The following is a 17,689-nucleotide window of genomic DNA, read 5'->3' as shown; positions in this document are numbered from 1 at the left end:
CATTAATATCCTGTGTGATTGCACACAGGCAGATACTTGTCACCAATATAGTCTGTATTTTCTGGTCACTAACTGAATATCTGCCACTTTACCCAATGTTTGAGCTGATTTTTTTCAGAATGTGTGAACCAAGGATTATTTTGGCCAATCCCTACTTGTGCCCAAAATGGCAGGAGTGGGAAGAGGTGAGAGGGGCTGATATATAATAAACTAAAATGTAATGAAAAAAATATAAACAGAAAACAATTCCTAAAAGGGGAAAACATGCCACATTGTTATGGTTAGTTCAAAGACAAAAGAGTTCATTTGAATCAACAGTCCAGTGTTCATTTATTCTGTATTAGCAATAACTTCTTTGTTAAACATGGATATTCATAGTGGCGTCTATTAAACTTTTGTACTGGTGGGAGGGGGAAATATGATAAACTGTAGAAAATAATATAAATAAAATATTTTTTCACCTGAATGACTGAGGTGTATTTTTGTCCTGTATCTGAGGGCGCACAAGCCCAAACATGTTGGCTTATATAAAGGAATCAAAGTTTCAAGAGCACATTTTTTATTTTTCACTTTAAACGCAGCCGTTCACAGTGAGTCAGTCCTCTCCCTCTTCCTGTAATTCCACCCACTCGCTGGATTTTGGGATTTCTTTGGAAAACAGATGCTCAGTGAGAGAGCAGAGCCAGCAGATCCATCAGAGACAACACGGCTCACAATGGGGCACTTTAAAAGGCTTCGGAATGTGTAAGCCAAACAATGTCTCTCTGAACCAAGCTTTCTCTTCTGTTGTCACTGGTGTCGGGTTCCTGAGAGTAAGGTGGGTCGCCAAGAGCTGAAACAGTAAGTCCATTATTTTTCCAGATACTTTAGTAGGTTCTGGGACAGCAGAGGAACTGGGGCTTTACTTTACGTGATACTCGGGGGACCAGTATTAGAGATGCTCTAACCCCAGGCCATTTGGGTGCAGTGGATTGTACACTGGGTGTAGTCAAGTTACCAATTGCACCTGTGCTCTGCTTTTGGGTGATCGAGGCAAGATGGGCTTATTTCTGTTACAGTTACACTTTGACTTCATCTTAAAAATGTTTTTTACTCTGTCTATTAAGGAATAAGAAAGTAAAGTTCTTTCTCACTCAAGTGCAGTGAACGGTAGCATTACGGCTGAGAATCAAACCTTATGGCTACAGGGGGTCGGTATACAGAGGGGGCGTCAGTGGGGGGCATGGGTGCCTATGAGTGTGGGTAACGGTGGGGAGGGTTGATGGGTGTCCCAAGTTATACAACAGGTAGTGAAAGATATTTATATTGGTCATTAGGAAAAAGGAAATGTGTGTAGATTGCGGAGATGAGGAAGCTCAGAAGGGAAAGAAGACGATATACTGTTATGGGATCAACTTTCAAAGCCAGTAGGTCAGTGGGGATAGTGGATTTACCCCCATGCTGTAGCAACCAACCAGAGATTTGGCATGGGATTTATCTGGTTTCCAGCCCAGTGTGATACACAGACCAATAATCTTACCAACATGGCCACTCCAAACCAAAGATTGACCAGATATCTATTGGTATGGTCAAGTAAGGACCCCAATTGGTTGTCCCAAAAAGTCTGCATTGGCCCCAGTTATAATCTGATTGTTGGCCTCAGAACAGCGAGCAGCTGAATGATGAGAATTCTGGATGGGAAAGACAGAATAAACAAACGTATGTGTTATGGCACAAACATGTTTCTGATCACCTCCTCCTCCGAGGGAGAGGCACAATTCAGGCAATCACTTCCCAGTGACCCAAGTCCAGGATCAGCACAGGAGTCATTGCACAATTTCAGTACAAGTGGCCTGTGCAAACACAATTTAAGTGCACTCATGCAAAGCCCTTACGGTAACTCAATTTAAAGGCATGTGCACCTGTTGTTCAAGAGCATTGGCAAGCGTGTCCTCTATTGTAGTCCTGTGTAACCCCTGCAGTAACCACTTCCCAGTGCCACAGTCACAGTTGGGTGGGGGTTTTTTTTGGGTTATCTGAGCACTGCAGAGAGGTTTGGCTCCCACAACGGAAAGTCTATTGTGCAACCTTGGCATGCCCAACCTGAGCCTCCAGCTGATATTATCCACAAACTGCATACAGTCCAACCAGATCAAAATGTATAAATGTTTGTATTCTATTCTGCAAACCCTGCTCCTTGAATCAATTCTGCACTGCGCTATTGGCGGCCACTTCTAACTGCTAGTAATCTCATTAAAACTAACGGCTGATTGGTTGCTATTGGCAATTACACTGCTGCAAACTCCTATATTAGAGGATATTATTTATTAGGAATACTAAGTTTACCATTATGCATAATAATATATGAATATACGGTGACTAGTGATGTCATCAGTTATAAATGGTGACTAGTGATGTCATTAGTTAGAAACGGAGCTTAGTGATGTCATTAGTTATAAACAGAGCTTAGTGATGTCATTTTTGTCACATGACTCACTAAAACTTTTGTATTATAATAAATACAGTAGCCCTGGTTGGAAAATATGAGGATATTAGAAGTAACACTCTGCCTTCAGCCTCATGCTTATATATGGCAATGGAACTCCTTGGCGAGGAGGATACTTTATTCCCTTTATAAACTCTAGAGTCAACTTATATGTAAATAATTATAATAAAAATAATCAGGTTTCTTAGTGACATGATCATAATTCTTCTGATTATATCTATCCATCTTCTGGCTGGTTGTCTTTTTTTCCCATTGTCAACTTTTCCAAGCATAACGCAATAAATTGTTTCCTTATAAACTCTAGAGTCAATCTATATGAAAATTATAACAATATTCTGTTTGGGTCTTCAGGTTTCTTAATGACATGACCATGATTCTTATGCTTATCTCTATCCATCTTCTGCCTGGTTGTCTGTTTTTCCCATTTCCAAGTATTTTTTCAAATGTTTCCAAGCATAACCCAATAAATTGAGTCCTTGAGTTAAAGTGGCTGCAGAGTTCAGTTGTGGATTTAGGCTCTTCAGACTAAGTCAGCAGCCGTTTATGGGGTCCTTCAGTGGGACCAACTGACCGATATCTGGCCAAAAATTAGGAGATGTCGATCAGGCAGGGTTAATTTTCCCAACGGATTGAGGTTCTCACATGTGCAATGATGTGGTTCTGTATTCCACTGCCCACATTACATCAATTATGATGCGATCCATGGCCCAAGAGCCAAATGGTCAAATCAGACAAATATTTCCCATCTCAAGGTGAGCGTATTGGTAAAAGAGCCGCTCATATGTGAAGGTTGCGTACCGTATATTATCTATGGCAGCTTTACTAAACAGAATTGTGTGATGCCTTCTGAATCCCTTTCTATCAAACTAACTTGTATGTAAATGTATGTATATTTTTATTTATAAAGTGCTAATTATGTAGGGAACACTGAATTAACAGAACAGGGGTCATCACAATAATAAATACAAAGTACAGTTACAATTAAGGTTAGAAGTATAGTGTCAAAAAAACAAAAGGATGGCTGTTCTTGCCACGTAGAGCTTACGATCTTAATGGGAGGGTAACTTACAGAAACAAATAGGAGGATATTAAGTACTGTAGGTTTTGGAGAGACAAGGCCTCCTGGAGATGGTTTTCAATGTTATATATTTTCCACCAAAGAAAACAGAAAAATATCAGGATATCAATGTTACATATAGAATGGATTGATGACATCACAAACCCCCTTTATTTTGTACCCATCACAGCACTAGTTAGGCTTCTCTATCTGTATTATTCACTATGACAAAAAACATATATGGAAAAATTATTGTGAAAAACCCAGGTGTGAGATAATCCAATATTATGGCAAATAGAATAGGGCATGATGCACACCAGGATGCTTGCAGTGTATAAATTGCGTATGTGTAATAATATCTGGAGAGACGCCTGCTGAGCCGAATCTTTTATATTGGCGAGCGCACAATGACATCATCACACTTTGCACAAAGTTTAAATATTTAAAGGTGCCCAGTGCCTTTTTGCATTGCCCAACATTGTATTGTAGATAGTTCCTGGGTGCAATTCTCATCTGATTTACTGTTTCTCGACCCTTGCCTATCCTTGATCATTCCTGTTTGCTGCCTGTAACAACCTTTGCCTGTTTTCTGACTCTGCTTCTGTATCCAGATTCTGCACCACTCTGTTTGGTTTGCCCCCGGCCTGTTGAACCCTTGCCTTGGTTCACCTCCTGTTGGTGTCCAAGTAGTGGCTGTTGAGAACCTTGCCTCAGGTGGTAGTGAGCGGGCAGTTACAAGGGGCAAAAAAAAGCCGCCTCCTCTAACTTTAAGAGCCGAATTCCTGGAGATTTTGCTCCGGTAGTGCAGAGAATTTGCACTGAATTTCTGGGCTTCGCAACCGGCGAATAAATTCGCACCGCTGGCGACAATTGCAACAACTGTGACAATTTCAATGCCGACGACAATTCCGTCGTCGACGACAATTAAACTTACGCCCCTTGACTTTAATATGCCGCCAAAATTCGCATTTTGCTAATTTTTCACCTGCAGGAAATTTGCGAATTTCGCAGCGAAGTGAAACGGGACAGATTCAGCTATCAGTACTAATACTAATACGATACTGAAGTTATTTCCAGGCTGCTCAGGGGACCTATAAAGGAGGCCAGGAAGCATACAGTATGATTATTGCTTTTTATTTATATAGGAGCAACATATTTCCTCCACCTTAACAGAGATTCACATCAGTCCCCACCACAGTGGAGCTTACAATCTAACGCACTCACACACTCTAGAATCCGCTTTATCGGGAGCCAGTTATCCTGCAGTACCTGTATGTTTTTGGAGTGTGCGCAGAAACAGGGGCACATACACGAGCATTGATACCCGTTCTGAACTTAATTCTGTGGCCGAAATGGCCAATAGGGATGTCGCGGACTGTTCGCCTGCGAACTTGTTCGCGCGAACATCGACTGTTCGCGTTCGCCGAATGTTCGCGAACGTCGCGCGACGTTCGCCAATTTGGGTTCGCCTTAGCTGGCGTTTTTTTTTGCCATTTCTCCCCCAGACCAGCAGATACATGGCAGCCTATCAGGAAGCTCTCCCTCCTGGACCACCCCCACACCCCCTGGACCACTCCCCTTCCATATATAAACTGAAGCCCTGCAGCGTTTTTTCATTCTGCCTGTGTGTGCTTGGAAGAGCTAGTGTAGGGAGAGAGCTGTTAGTGATTTGAGGGACAGTTGATAGTAACTTTGCTGGCTAGTAATCTACTTGATACTGCTCTGTATTGTAGGGACAGAACTCTGCAGGGATTTGATGGACATTTTAGGTTAGGTAGCTTTGCTGACTAGTAATCTACCTTGTACTGCAGTGCTCTGTATGTAGCTGCTGTGGGCACTGCTTCTGATCTCATCTGCTGACTGCTGTAATAACCCAATAGTCCTTGTAAGGACTGCTTTTATTTTCTTTTTTGTTTTTTTACTTTGCTACTATAAGAGCCCAGTGCTATTAGTCTAGCTGTGTTGGGGAGTGGGACTGGTGTGCTGCTCCTCCTAGTAGTTCACCACTACCAGCACCAACCAGAGTCAAAATTGTTACAAAGTATCTTATTTGCACCTGTTAGCTGTTCTGAGCTCTCTGCCAAAAGCTAATTAAGTTAGAAACTTTTTTTTTCTGGCTGTTCAGTGCAGAGAAAAGAGGGACTGGTGTGCTGCTCCTCCTAGTAGTTCACCACCACCAGCACCAACCAGAGTAAAAATTGTTACAAAGTATCTTATTTGCACCTGTTAGCTGTTCTGAGCTCTCTGCCAAAAGCCAATTAAGTTAGAAACTGGTTTTTTTCTGGCTGTTCAGTGCAGAGAAAAGAGGGACTTTCCAGTACAAAAGAGGGACAGGGGGTTGAGTGGTCAAAAGAGGGACAGTTGGGAGGTATGCAAGTGCCACCTAGCTGTGTGAGCTTTTTCACATTCTGTCTAAATAACAATAATAATTCCGTGTCCGTAAACATCACCTGAGTGATGTTTTTACAGCAGCAATAATATATTCCGTATCCACTACTGTATACGTTGCCCTTGCAGGCATTGTTTGCCCAGTCTTTAACCAAGTGCCACCTAGCTGTGTGAGCTTTTTCACATTCCGTGTCCAGAAACATCACCTGAGTGACGTAGTGTGATTTCTGCCCTTTACAGCACAAAACGCAGCGCTGTGTCAACAATGTATTTTTCAGATACATTTTTGCCCTTGATCCCCCTCTGGCATGGCACTGTCCAGGTCGTTGCACCCTTTAAACAACTTTAAAATCATTTTTCTGGCCAGAAATGTCTTTTCTAGCTTTTAAAATTCGCCTTCCCATTGAAGTCTATGGGGTTCGCGACGTTCACGAACCGTTCGCATTTTTGACGCAAGTTCGCGAACTTTTTTTCCGACGTTCGCTACATCCCTAATGGCCAAGTGTGATGATCCAGAATCAAAAAATCTGCAAATTTCTTTACTTCTAAAATTGAATTGGTAAACAGAAACCTGTAATGGTCAATCTGTTTAAATTTAGAAAAAATGACGTGCTGGGAGGGAACCTGGTGCGGTTGGGTCTTTGTTGACTTTGAGAACAGATGATTACAGTCTAAATATGGAGAGTTTAAAAATATGTTTTCTTCTAAAACATTTAGTTTCTATTTTGAGACAGGCAGTGTTTGTTCTTAACCAAACACCAAAGACTTGGGGTCCTCCAAAGGATGGGTGCATTTTTATCTTTTACCCCCTACCCAGCCTAAATAAAGGGGGTTAAAATGTAGCTTGTAGTGTTTGCATATATAATCTATATACAAGTGAAAACTTTATAAACTGACAGGCCAATGCAGAATATCATAGGCAAAGTCTAGGGTGGGGCCCCTTTAAAGGGCATGTAAAGGCAAAAAAATAAAATCCCATTTTTACTTTCTTTAATGAAAAAGAAACCTATCTCCAATATACTTTAATTAAAAAATGTGTACCGTTTTTATAAGAAACCTGACTGTATGCAGTGAAATTCTCCCTTCATTTACTGCTGTGGATAGGAATTGTCAGATGGTCCCTAACTGCTGAGCAGGGAAACAATCATACTTATGAACAGCAGGGGGAGCCCCCGTCTTACTTCCCAGCCATGCAGAACTCAAGCAGCTTTGTTTGTTTCCCTGTAGAGTAGTCAGCGACTGTGCAGAAATTTGTATTGGATTTTATTTTTGCCTTGACATCCGCTTTACCGTTTCCACCTCCAGCTGCAGGGACAAAGATCATGGAGCCAGATTTAAACAGATGGAAACTGGGATTCTATTTGGAGGATTATTTTGCTGCAGCCACTGGTTCTGCAGAGTTGGAGAAAATGTGTATTAAACAATACAAAAACTATAAAATCCACATTAGATTACATGACAACACAGGACCCAGTGCAGTCTGTATATTCTGATTATTAATCAGTCTTGCTGTATCGGCTTCTGGCAGATATTATTTGACTTGTGCTGTTTTAATTTATGATGATCCCAGACCACTCTGAGCATGTGCACAGTCTTGGTCTTGCAAAGATGTATAACAAAGTTACAAGATGGTGACCCCCTGTAGCCAACTTTGAAAGCATAAATTATTTGTTTGATTAGGCTTGTGGTGCAGTAAGTTCATGTTTATGTTTAGTATACAAAATACAGCATTTCTAGCCTTATTCTATTTCAGACTTTCCTTGTCCTTTAATTAATTGATTGACAGCAGTAATTTTCATTCTGTTTTGCAGTTTTAGAAGAGAATATCTGGGCAAGAACCAATGGATTGGCTTATTAGATATCACCAGGAACTCAAATGCCTTCTAATTGTACTAATGCTTGGAATACTGCACTGCCAAGGTAACCACCTCAATAATCAAATGATAACTTCGCTTTATGTAGAAATAAACAGCACTTTCCTGCAGCCTTGAATGTATGTGGCCTATTATAGACCTCAGTCAGTCCAATACTGTTTGTGGGAGATTATCTCTTGGTCAGAACTGGGGATAGACTAAAGCTTTATTACTATATAATACACAAAAGCCATGAATATCCTGTAAATTATATCCTTATAAACGGTGAGTTCTGATGTCATCAGTTATAAACGGTGAGTAGCGATGTCATTTCTGTCACATGACTCACTGAAACTTGTGTATTATAATAAATAAAGTACCCCCAGTTGTAAAATATGAGGATATTAGAAGTTACCTCGGAGTTCCATGACCTGTATAAAAACACTCGGCCTTCGGCCTCATGTTTTTATATGGTCATGAAACTCCTCGGTAACTTATAATATCCTTATATTTTACAAAAGGGGGTACTTTATTCACTATATATGTGATGCTCTTAGTGCATTGCATGTGTTATAGACTTGAATGGAGTTAACTTGGTGCTTTTAGAACACAATGATCACGGTGTGTATGTTTATGTCAGCGCTGCAAAATATGTTGGCGCTATATAAATACATGTTCATTTTACGTTTTTCAGGGGACCAGGAAAAAATGGTGTAAAATCCAGTAAAATGTAAAATCAGGGAAATGTGTTATGTCTAATATATCGGTGGGACCACAAAACAACAATATAAAATTAGGGAAAATGTAAAATCAGGGGGTGTAAAATGGAGATTCTACTGTATATGTTACTGCTACAACTATAGACACAGGTATGGGATCCGTTATGCGGAATCCCATTATCCAGAAAGCTCCAAATTACAGAAAGGCCGTCTCCCATTTTATTAAAAAATTAAGATTTTTCGGCCCTTGGACACAACCATCCCAATGTTCAAGGTGTGGCTTTGGAAGTAACTTTAATGAGTAATGAAGTAATAAAGAGACGGGACCTGTTATTCAGATTCCAGAATGTTCGGGACCTGGGGCTTTCCAGATAATGGACCTTTCCATAATTTGGATATTTATAGCTCTTATAAGTCTACTAGAAAATCATGTAAACATTAAATAAACCCAATAGGCTGGTTTTGCTTCCAATAAGGTTGAATTATATCTTAGTTGGGATAAAGTACAATGTACTGAGAAGAAATAATTTTTAAAAAATTTGAATTATTTGGATAAAAATGGAGTCTATGAGAGATGGCTTTTCTGTAATTCGGAGCTTTCTGGATGATAGGTTTCCAGATAGTGGATACCATACCTGTACACAATGTCAATTGTATCCACTTTAGTGCAACTGAGGCTGCATTTGTGAGATTTTCTTGGGTTTACTAAATATTGTTCAACTATATTTTCACTAAACAGTTTATTTCTCCTAGTGGTTGTTGCTTTCATAACGAAAAGTCGCCAGTGATCTTGCGCTTAGGTGAATTTGAATAGGGTGGGAAATGTTAAGTTGTATGGACGTCTTTATTATAAATGTTGGTGCAAATGCTTGAAGTTACCAATGTCCAGGGAACCTTATTAAAAACAAAAGAGATCACATAATGCCCTACACATGAGCCCACTTTAAATTGAACATTCCATGGCCCTTAAATGTCTGGGGAAAAATGTTAACCCAAAAAAGTTGAATAGTTTTTGCAGGCAATCCCGCTTAAAAAGGAAATGTCGGCAGCGTTTTTACAACTTTAACGAATTTCCGGTAGACAGGATATGATGTCACTGACATAAGATTGAGGAGGATGTAGCTTCATTTTAGCAGTTTGTCTGGTCTGAACTCAACTCTGGCGAAAGAGGTAACATTCTGTAAAATTTGCGCTTTACTGAATTTGTGGATTAACGACTGTTCACCTGAGTCGTTAAGAGTGCGAATGAACAATATCGATGGTCCTATTCGCTAGCAAACTGTCGTCAACACATGTTACAAAATTGGTGATGTCTCTGCAGATGGAATTTCTGGCAAAATGCTGATTGCTGATGCGTTAGTAAATCTGCCACTATGTCTGGCTGGAATAACTTGGCTCCCCATGGGGTTCAATATGAAACAGTAGAATAAAATGACCCGTGTGTTCTTCTTTTGAAATAACATTGGGTCGTATGCAGCAAAACAACATTGAATTATTTTGGTCTTTTCATCACTTTTCATCCGAGATGCAGCCAGTCGTTTGATATCAAATGTCCTTCCTCTAGGGGTTAAAGTATCATTTGCACCGCTGAATCTGGAAATGTTCAATGATTCGTATCAGCAGCGTTTGTCTGTAAGGTGGAGTGTCAGCGAGAACGCCTATTTGTCTGGCTCCGACATCATTTTTCACGCACAAGTTGGCCGGGACACACAAATGAATATTATCAGGAACGTGAGTAGAATTACTGCTATTGCTTCATTGCTTGGTTTTCATTTATCCTAGAGCAGGTAAAGAAGAGTTGGGGAGCAACACAAGAATGAAGAAAAGCCCTAGGGTGCCAAATAAGGGCTGTGATTGGCTATTTGGTACAGGAGGTTCTGTTTGGCAGTACACCTGGTTTTAATACAACTAAAACTTACCTCCAAGCCTGGAATTTAAAAATAATCACCTGCTTTTAAGGCCATTGGGAGCAACATCCAAGAGGTTGGTGCAGTGGTGTAACTAGATGTTAATGGGCCCCACAGCAAATTAATTTTAGAGCCCCCAACATATCCAGCTTGTCCTTTTTACCAATATATGTTGAAATTGCTCATTAAATATGGGGCCCCCTATATCTCCAGGGCCCCCTTCAACCGCAGGGTCTGCTGCCTCTGTTGTTACGTCCCTGGGTTGGTGAGAACATGTTACTCCCGAGCAACTGGTTGGGGATCACTGTCCTTCAGTGTAATTTAGGATTTATACTAAAGTGAATTAAATTATTTTCTGTCTTCCAAATACAAAGGACAAATCTTCATACCCCCATGGGTCCCCAAACTTTTTTTTACCCTTGAGCCACACTCAAATGTAAATAAATGTTGAAGAGCAACATAAGCATGCAGAGACATCCTGGGGTACCAAATAAGGGCTGGGATTGGCTCTTGGTGGCTTCTGTATGGACTGGCAGCCTACAGGAGGTTCTGTGTGGTAGTACACATAGGGGCACATTTACTTAGTTCGAGTGAAGGAATAGAATAAAAAAAAACGTTGAATTTCGAATGATTTTTTTGGCTACTTCGACCATCGAATTGGCTACTTCGACCTTCGACTATGACTTTGAATCGAATGATTCGAACTGAAAATCGTTCGACTATTCGACCATTCAATAGTCGAAGTACTGTCTCTTTAAAAAAAACTTTGACCCCCTACTTTGCCAAGTAAAACCTACCGTACCTCAATGTTAGCCTATGGGGAAGGTCCCCATAGGCTTTCTAAAATTTTTTGGTCGAAGGAAAATCGTTCGATCGATCGATGGATTAAAATCCTTCGAACCGTTCGATTCGAAGGATTTAATCATTCGATCAAATGATTTTTCCCTCAACCAAAAAATTGTTAGAATTGTGACAGTCGAATATTGAGGGTTAATTAACCCTCGATATTCGACCATAAGTAAATGTGCCCCATAGTTTTATAGAAGTAAAGTTTGATTTTGAATCAGGAACTCAAAAAGAAACACATGGTTTGAGGTCACTGAGAGTGAGAGACAACATTCAAGGGTTTGGCGAGCAACATGTTACTCCCGAGCCACTGGTCGGGGATGACTGTTCTAGGGCATCCTACTCAGCCTGGCATATACATACAGCACTCTGCTGGCTTAGGTCTTACCTATCAGACTGCTCTTTCTCTGTTTCTTCTGTTTATGAAATATCATCAGCATTGAACTCTCTATTGGGGTTTGTCCTTGACCCCCTGCTTGTCTCGCTATACACTGCATATATCAGCCAACTTTCCTAAATTCCAGTGCCACCATGTCCTGATCATTCCTCTGATCTATAACACTGGCTGTGGCTATCCTAATCAACTCCTATAACCCCCGTACTGGGTACTTATAATACCCTTACAATAAGCCAGCCAAAAACTTTTCTTGTATCCAGAAAAAAGTTTCTTAAGAGCTGGCAGAAGTGTTGGCATAATAGCAGGTGTGTTGGCATAATAACATTCCTCTGGAAAATTGCATCTGTATAATGAATATTTTGTTAATGTATCTGTTACGATGTGGCTGTAGAAACAACAGACCCTTCAGCCGCACAATAGCAATAAAAAAAGTGTCAGTAACACAGGATAAGGTGACTTGGTTGGATTAACAACACATATTAAAATGAACATCTTCCTAGAACAAGACCTGGACTGGCCACATTTTATAGTTTATAGCATAAAAGTGTAGTTCTTTGTTGGGGGGACAGTGAAGATCCATATGGGACTATGCTATAAATTATTTGGGTCACAGCAGTGGCATAACTACTGGCGGTGCAACTGCACCAGCACCCGCATCCCCTCGTGGCCCACAATCATGGCGCACATGCGAATCCGCCGTGTTTTTTGCTTCTGCAGGGGGGATGGGGGGCAATGCGTCGGGTAATTGCGTTACTGGGTCACAGTTGGCCTCTTTGCACTTTATTGGGAGCCTTGTTGGTGTAAGGAGGTACTGATAATAGGTCACAGTTTGATAATTGGAGGCATTGGGTTTATCTTGTTACATGTGCAATAGAGTTCTCTCTCAAAATTCAAAATATTACTAGTTATCAGGAAAATGGGACTCAAACAATAGTTTAATGTACCAAATAAGAGGCAACCAATACTATATATCTGTACTAGTACATAAGGCTCAGGGAACCCAAAACAAACCCAAGATCATTTGGGACTGGACACATAAGTACACTTTGGTATTGATGTGTTTGTTAAAGTGACCTTCTTAGCCACGTTGGGTTAAGTAACACCAGCCATATAAATCCTTCTCATATCTTCTTCTATTTCTCCTTCCTCTTGCGCCATGTCAACAACTAACACTATCTGCCACTTTATTTCTCTCTAACCTACAACTTCTTGGCTTTATAGAGACTTTTCTGGCTAACTATGATCTTGAAGATTGTTTCCTGTTGGGGACAATTCAACCTGATAGCAGGTAGGCAGGTTTATCTTTTACACAAATAACATTCTATATTTTAAGAGTCAAGGACCAATCATCTCTCTCTGGTTGGGTCTTCCTCCAGTTTCCTTCTTCATAATATAATAATCCATGGCTTCAGTTTTTTATTGACTCTCAGACCTCTACACAAAGCAACATTTCCCTCCCACCCTTAGTTTGAACCAATGGGACATAACAGAATGGTTAAGGACAATAATATATTGTATACACCGTTTATTACCTTTACTTTAATGTGTCTGAAATTAGTCCTTAAAGTTTATAATTTTTTATTTTATTTTAGTTCTTTATTTTCTAGCCTCCTGCTTTTTTTTTTAATCTCTCGGTACCATTTCATCAGCTTATTGTTTATAATACATGATCAGCTCTAAGTAATTTACAGTTACAGCCCTCCCACTACATCAAACAATGAACTGATTTCTCAACATCTTTGGATGAAGCATTGCTCCTATCAGCCCTTAAGGGTTTGCTTAACTTTTAACTCCTCCAGTGCAGAAAAAAACATATTAGAGGAAATATTAAAATGTTGTTCTCCTCTTTCCTTATAAGTGTTATTGTTTTTGTTTATAACTATAATTAATGTTAGTTAAAATGTGAGAGCTGCTGGGCACGCAGTGCTGTGGGGCACAGAGAACGAAACCCTGGTGACCACCCTCAACTCTTCCTAGAGGCCCCCTCCCAAACCACTGACTCACAAAACTGCAGCGTAGATTTTTCCTGGCTAAAAAGTAGTTGGAGGGGCCATCGAATGCCACTTCAGGTCCTCTTTATTGTGATCACCAATATGGTGGATGCACAGTTGAAGCAATGTCCGGAAAGGCTTCGTCTGTGAATGATCCTTTTCGGAGATCACAGTGAAATGGACACATAGGCTATTACCCTACCAGCTTTATTCAGCTGCCCATGAGAAGTTACAAGCAAAAAGTTGGGGTCATTTTGCTTTATACAGTTGACAAAGATGAAATGGTATCTTTCTGTGTTGGTCATCAGAATTCTGCAGCAGATAATTCCATTGCTGGTTCTATTCAGCCACGCCCTCAATGGCATCAGACCATGCCCCTAATCATCTAAGCCCTGCCCCTTGTAAGTGATTTTTAACATAGACTTTGGCTTGTAGTCAGCCACCCTGAGTGGTAACAACACCTTAGGCAAGATGAGCCAATAAAACCTTCATAGGAATGGTTTATGGTTGTGTACAAAATATATTGATTCAGTGTTGGACTGGCCCACCGGGATACCAGGAAAACTCCCGGTGGGCCCAAGTGTCAGTGGTCCCTCTTGCTTCTAATTATTTGGCCTATTTCATGGTCATTCACTCTTTCTTTATGGGGGAACATGCTTAATAATTGAAGAATATAGTAAGTAGATATAAAAGACTAGCAGAATAAAGAGGTTGAGTGAGGAGAGAAGCAATAATAATTTGAAAAGTGGGCCAAGGTCTAAGGTTTTCTGGTGGGCCCCTGGCATCCCAGTCCAACACTGTATTGATTTACCTTTTCTTTTTTGACCTCTAGGAGACTTACATATCAAAGTATTCGGATGCTGAAAATCAGTTTACATGGTTCTGGGATTCTGATGTTCCTTTGGAATGTTACACTCACTTTGTGCGCATCAGAGGGGCCCCAGCTGGGGACGAATTGCCTGAATGGAGTCCCTGGAGCCAATGGAAAGCTCATTACGGTCATTACTAATGTAAAATATGTCTATTACATAACAAAGTCAGCTTCCTTTGCTGGGTACTTCCCTCTAACCCTGACTGTTTGGTCTGATGCTAGGATTTGTTGTGAGGGTAGAAGACATTCTACTAAACCCGAATGTCTACAGAAGCTAAACTAGGGACCGGCAGATCAATTATTCTTTATTAATAAAAATTTTAGTCTAAAACAATACCTTGATGTCTTCTTCTTCATTTTGTTTAGGAAAAGAAAACCTGAGAGCAAAGCCTTACATCTTCCCACATGAAAAAATTGTTCAGGAAGGGACCAGTGTAAATTTTTGCTGCATTCCAGGCAAAAATCAAAAGGTTGCAAAGTTTTTTTGGAAAACTTGGTACGATGCACCTGCCAACAGCAATGGAACCTTTGATTTTACAGTGCACAATGTTTCCAGCACTAAGGCAGGTGGAGCAAATGTTATCTGCACTACAACCAATGGGATCCACATAACCATGCGTGGAACTGTTCTTTTTGTCACCAGTAAGTATCTGCCAACTGTTTTTAATGTTTTGTAGCATTCTAAAAAGTGGGGGACCAAAAAGCATAAAATTCCCAGTTCTATTCTTAATATTGATGCTGAGAAGGCATTTGATAATATAACATGGAAACATCTATCTATGTGCCTTCAAAAATTTGGTATCACGGGCCCATTTTACCAATATATCGAATGCCTCTATAAAAGTCCCAAAACGCAAATAATCTTGGGGGGAGCTAAGTCATCACCCTTTGAAATATTTAAGGGTATGAGACAAGGCTGTCCTTTATCGCCCCTTTTATTTAATATTGCACTAGAACCATTAATTCGTTTCATTGATTTGTCTAAATTGATTAAGGAAATTTCCGTCAATAATAAACAACTCAAGGTTTTAGCCTTCACAGATGATTTGTTGCTGATTTTAAGAAACACAGAGTCTTCATTTAAGATTGCTTTTGACTTACTACAAGATTTCCAGTCTTTTTCTGGTTATAAGGTTAATGTGGATAAATCTGAAGTGATGAACCTATATGGTTCTTTTTCAAACTCTTTACTTAAAAAATTTCACCTGAAATACCCCAAAAATCAGATTAAATATTTAGGATTAATAATTCCTTCAGATTTAAATCATTTATATTCATTAAATATTACTCCAGCTTGTCATAAGGTTTCCTCCATGTGTGAAAAATGGGCCAATGCTCCCCTTAATCTTAAGGGACGAGTGATATGTTTTTAAATCATTGATATTCCCCAAGCTGATATACCCATTAATTAATATCACTTTGCTTATAAAACATTCTGATATCAAGAAACTTGATTCTGCTCTTATCAAGTTTATATGGAATGGGAAAAAAGCAAATTGAGAGCTCCAGTTAAACTTGGAGGTTTAAATCTCCCTAATCTCAGAGCTTTCAATTTATCAGCCCTTACTAGATATCTCATTGAGTGGATCTCTCAAGGTAATAAGTTTACAAATCCTGAAATTGAAATTTTTCATGAACCTCACTTTGATATTATATCTGTTTTACATAGTAAATGGGGTAGTATTCCTAGCGATTTTAAGAAGAATCCCCTTTTTCTGGACTCTATTTTTGTGTGGAAACATTAACCCTAATTAACCCTCGATATTCGACTAGGAATTGAAATCCTTCGACTTCGAATATCGAAGTCGAAGGATTTAGTGCAAATACTGCGATCGTACGATCAAAGGATTATTCCTTCGATCGAACGATTAAATCCTTCGAATTGAACGATTCGAAGGATTTTAATCCAACGATCGAAGGAATATCCTTCGATCAAAAAACTTAGGAAAGCCTATGGGGACCTTCCCCATAGGCTAACATTGACTTCGGTAGCTTTTAGCTGCCGAACTCGGGGGTCGAAGTTTTTTTTAAAGAGACAGTACTTCAACTATCGAATGGTCGAATAGTCGAACGATTTTTACTTTGAATCCTTCGATTCGAAGTCATAGTCGTAGTCGAAGGTCGAAGAAGCCCATTCGATGGTCGAAGAAGCCCAAAAAATACTTCAAAATTCAAAGTTTTTTTACTTCGAATCCTTCACTCGAATTTAGTGAATCGCCCCTTATTCTCTCGACATAGCTACAGTTATACGGAAACTCCTTTTATGCCGGCTAAACTCTTACTTAAACCCTCAGATTTTCAAAAGTCTGAGTCCTTTTTATTTTCTTTGAAGAAAAAATTATTAGTCTTAGTAAAAGATTTATTAGATCCACCCAATGAGACTCTGTTATCTTGGTCAAGACTCAAAAAAGACTACGGGCTTCTTGAATCTGATAGATATTATTACTTAGCTTGTCAATGCGGTCTTTCTTTGTCAAGTAATAATAGAAACATAGATCATAGGCTAGCTGAAGATTTGGGAGAGTTTTTGGAGATTCCTTCTTTGATTTCTATTAACTCTATATCTAAAAAATTCTGGAATTATTATGGGTCAGACCCACACCCATTACTTAAAGTGTCCAACAAATGGGCTGAGTTTCTACAATGTCAAATATCCCCTTCAGATTTGGTGAAGTCTGTTTGTAAATACAATAAATTATATTTTGGCAGAGAGTTGGAGGATACAACATTTTAAGTTACCGTATATACTCGGGTATAAGCCGTCCCGAGTATAAGCCGAGGTACCTAATTTTACCTCCAAAAACTGGGAAAGCTTATTGACTCGAGTATAAGCCTAGGGTGAGAAATGCAGCAGCTTCTGGTAAGTTTCAATCAAAAAATTGAGGGTTTCTGCTCCCATTGGAGGTGCTGGCGTCTCGTTTTTGGATGCCGGCGACCATTCTTGGACGCCGGCGAATATTCTTGGAGACTATTCTTGGGCGCCGGCAACTATTCTTAGGAGCTGGTGACTATTCTTAGGCGCTGGTGACTATTCTTAGGAATCGGCGACTATTCTTAGACGCCGGTGACCGTTTTTGCGCTTGACCCGAGTATAAGCCGAGGTAGAGTTTTTCAGCATATTTTGGGGGCTGAAAAACTCGGCTTATACTCGAGTATATACGGTAGTTCACTTAGG

General features: G+C 39.9%; 1 protein-coding gene across 3 annotated transcripts in view; it reads left to right on the top strand.

The window, feature by feature from the left end:
- Positions 1-591: 591 nt before the first annotated feature.
- osmr.S (oncostatin M receptor S homeolog) overlaps positions 592-17,689 on the top strand; it is a 34,956-nt gene continuing 17,858 nt past the window's right edge. The window contains exons 1-5 of one of the 3 annotated variants that reach the window (XM_041580587.1): positions 592-840; positions 7,742-7,850; positions 10,067-10,233; positions 14,476-14,641; positions 14,881-15,156. In XM_041580587.1, coding sequence (XP_041436521.1) covers positions 7,772-7,850; positions 10,067-10,233; positions 14,476-14,641; positions 14,881-15,156 — 688 coding nt within the window. In that variant the 5' untranslated portion in view covers positions 592-840; positions 7,742-7,771. The remainder of the gene's footprint in view (positions 841-7,741; positions 7,851-10,066; positions 10,234-14,475; positions 14,642-14,880; positions 15,157-17,689) is intronic. The other 2 variants (XM_041580586.1, XM_018244513.2) reach the window with 2 other exon arrangements.

The sequence above is a fragment of the Xenopus laevis genome, chromosome 1S (assembly GCF_017654675.1).
Source record: "Xenopus laevis strain J_2021 chromosome 1S, Xenopus_laevis_v10.1, whole genome shotgun sequence".
Taxonomy (NCBI): Eukaryota; Metazoa; Chordata; class Amphibia; order Anura; family Pipidae; genus Xenopus; species Xenopus laevis.
This window is presented reverse-complemented; position numbering and strand designations above follow the sequence as displayed.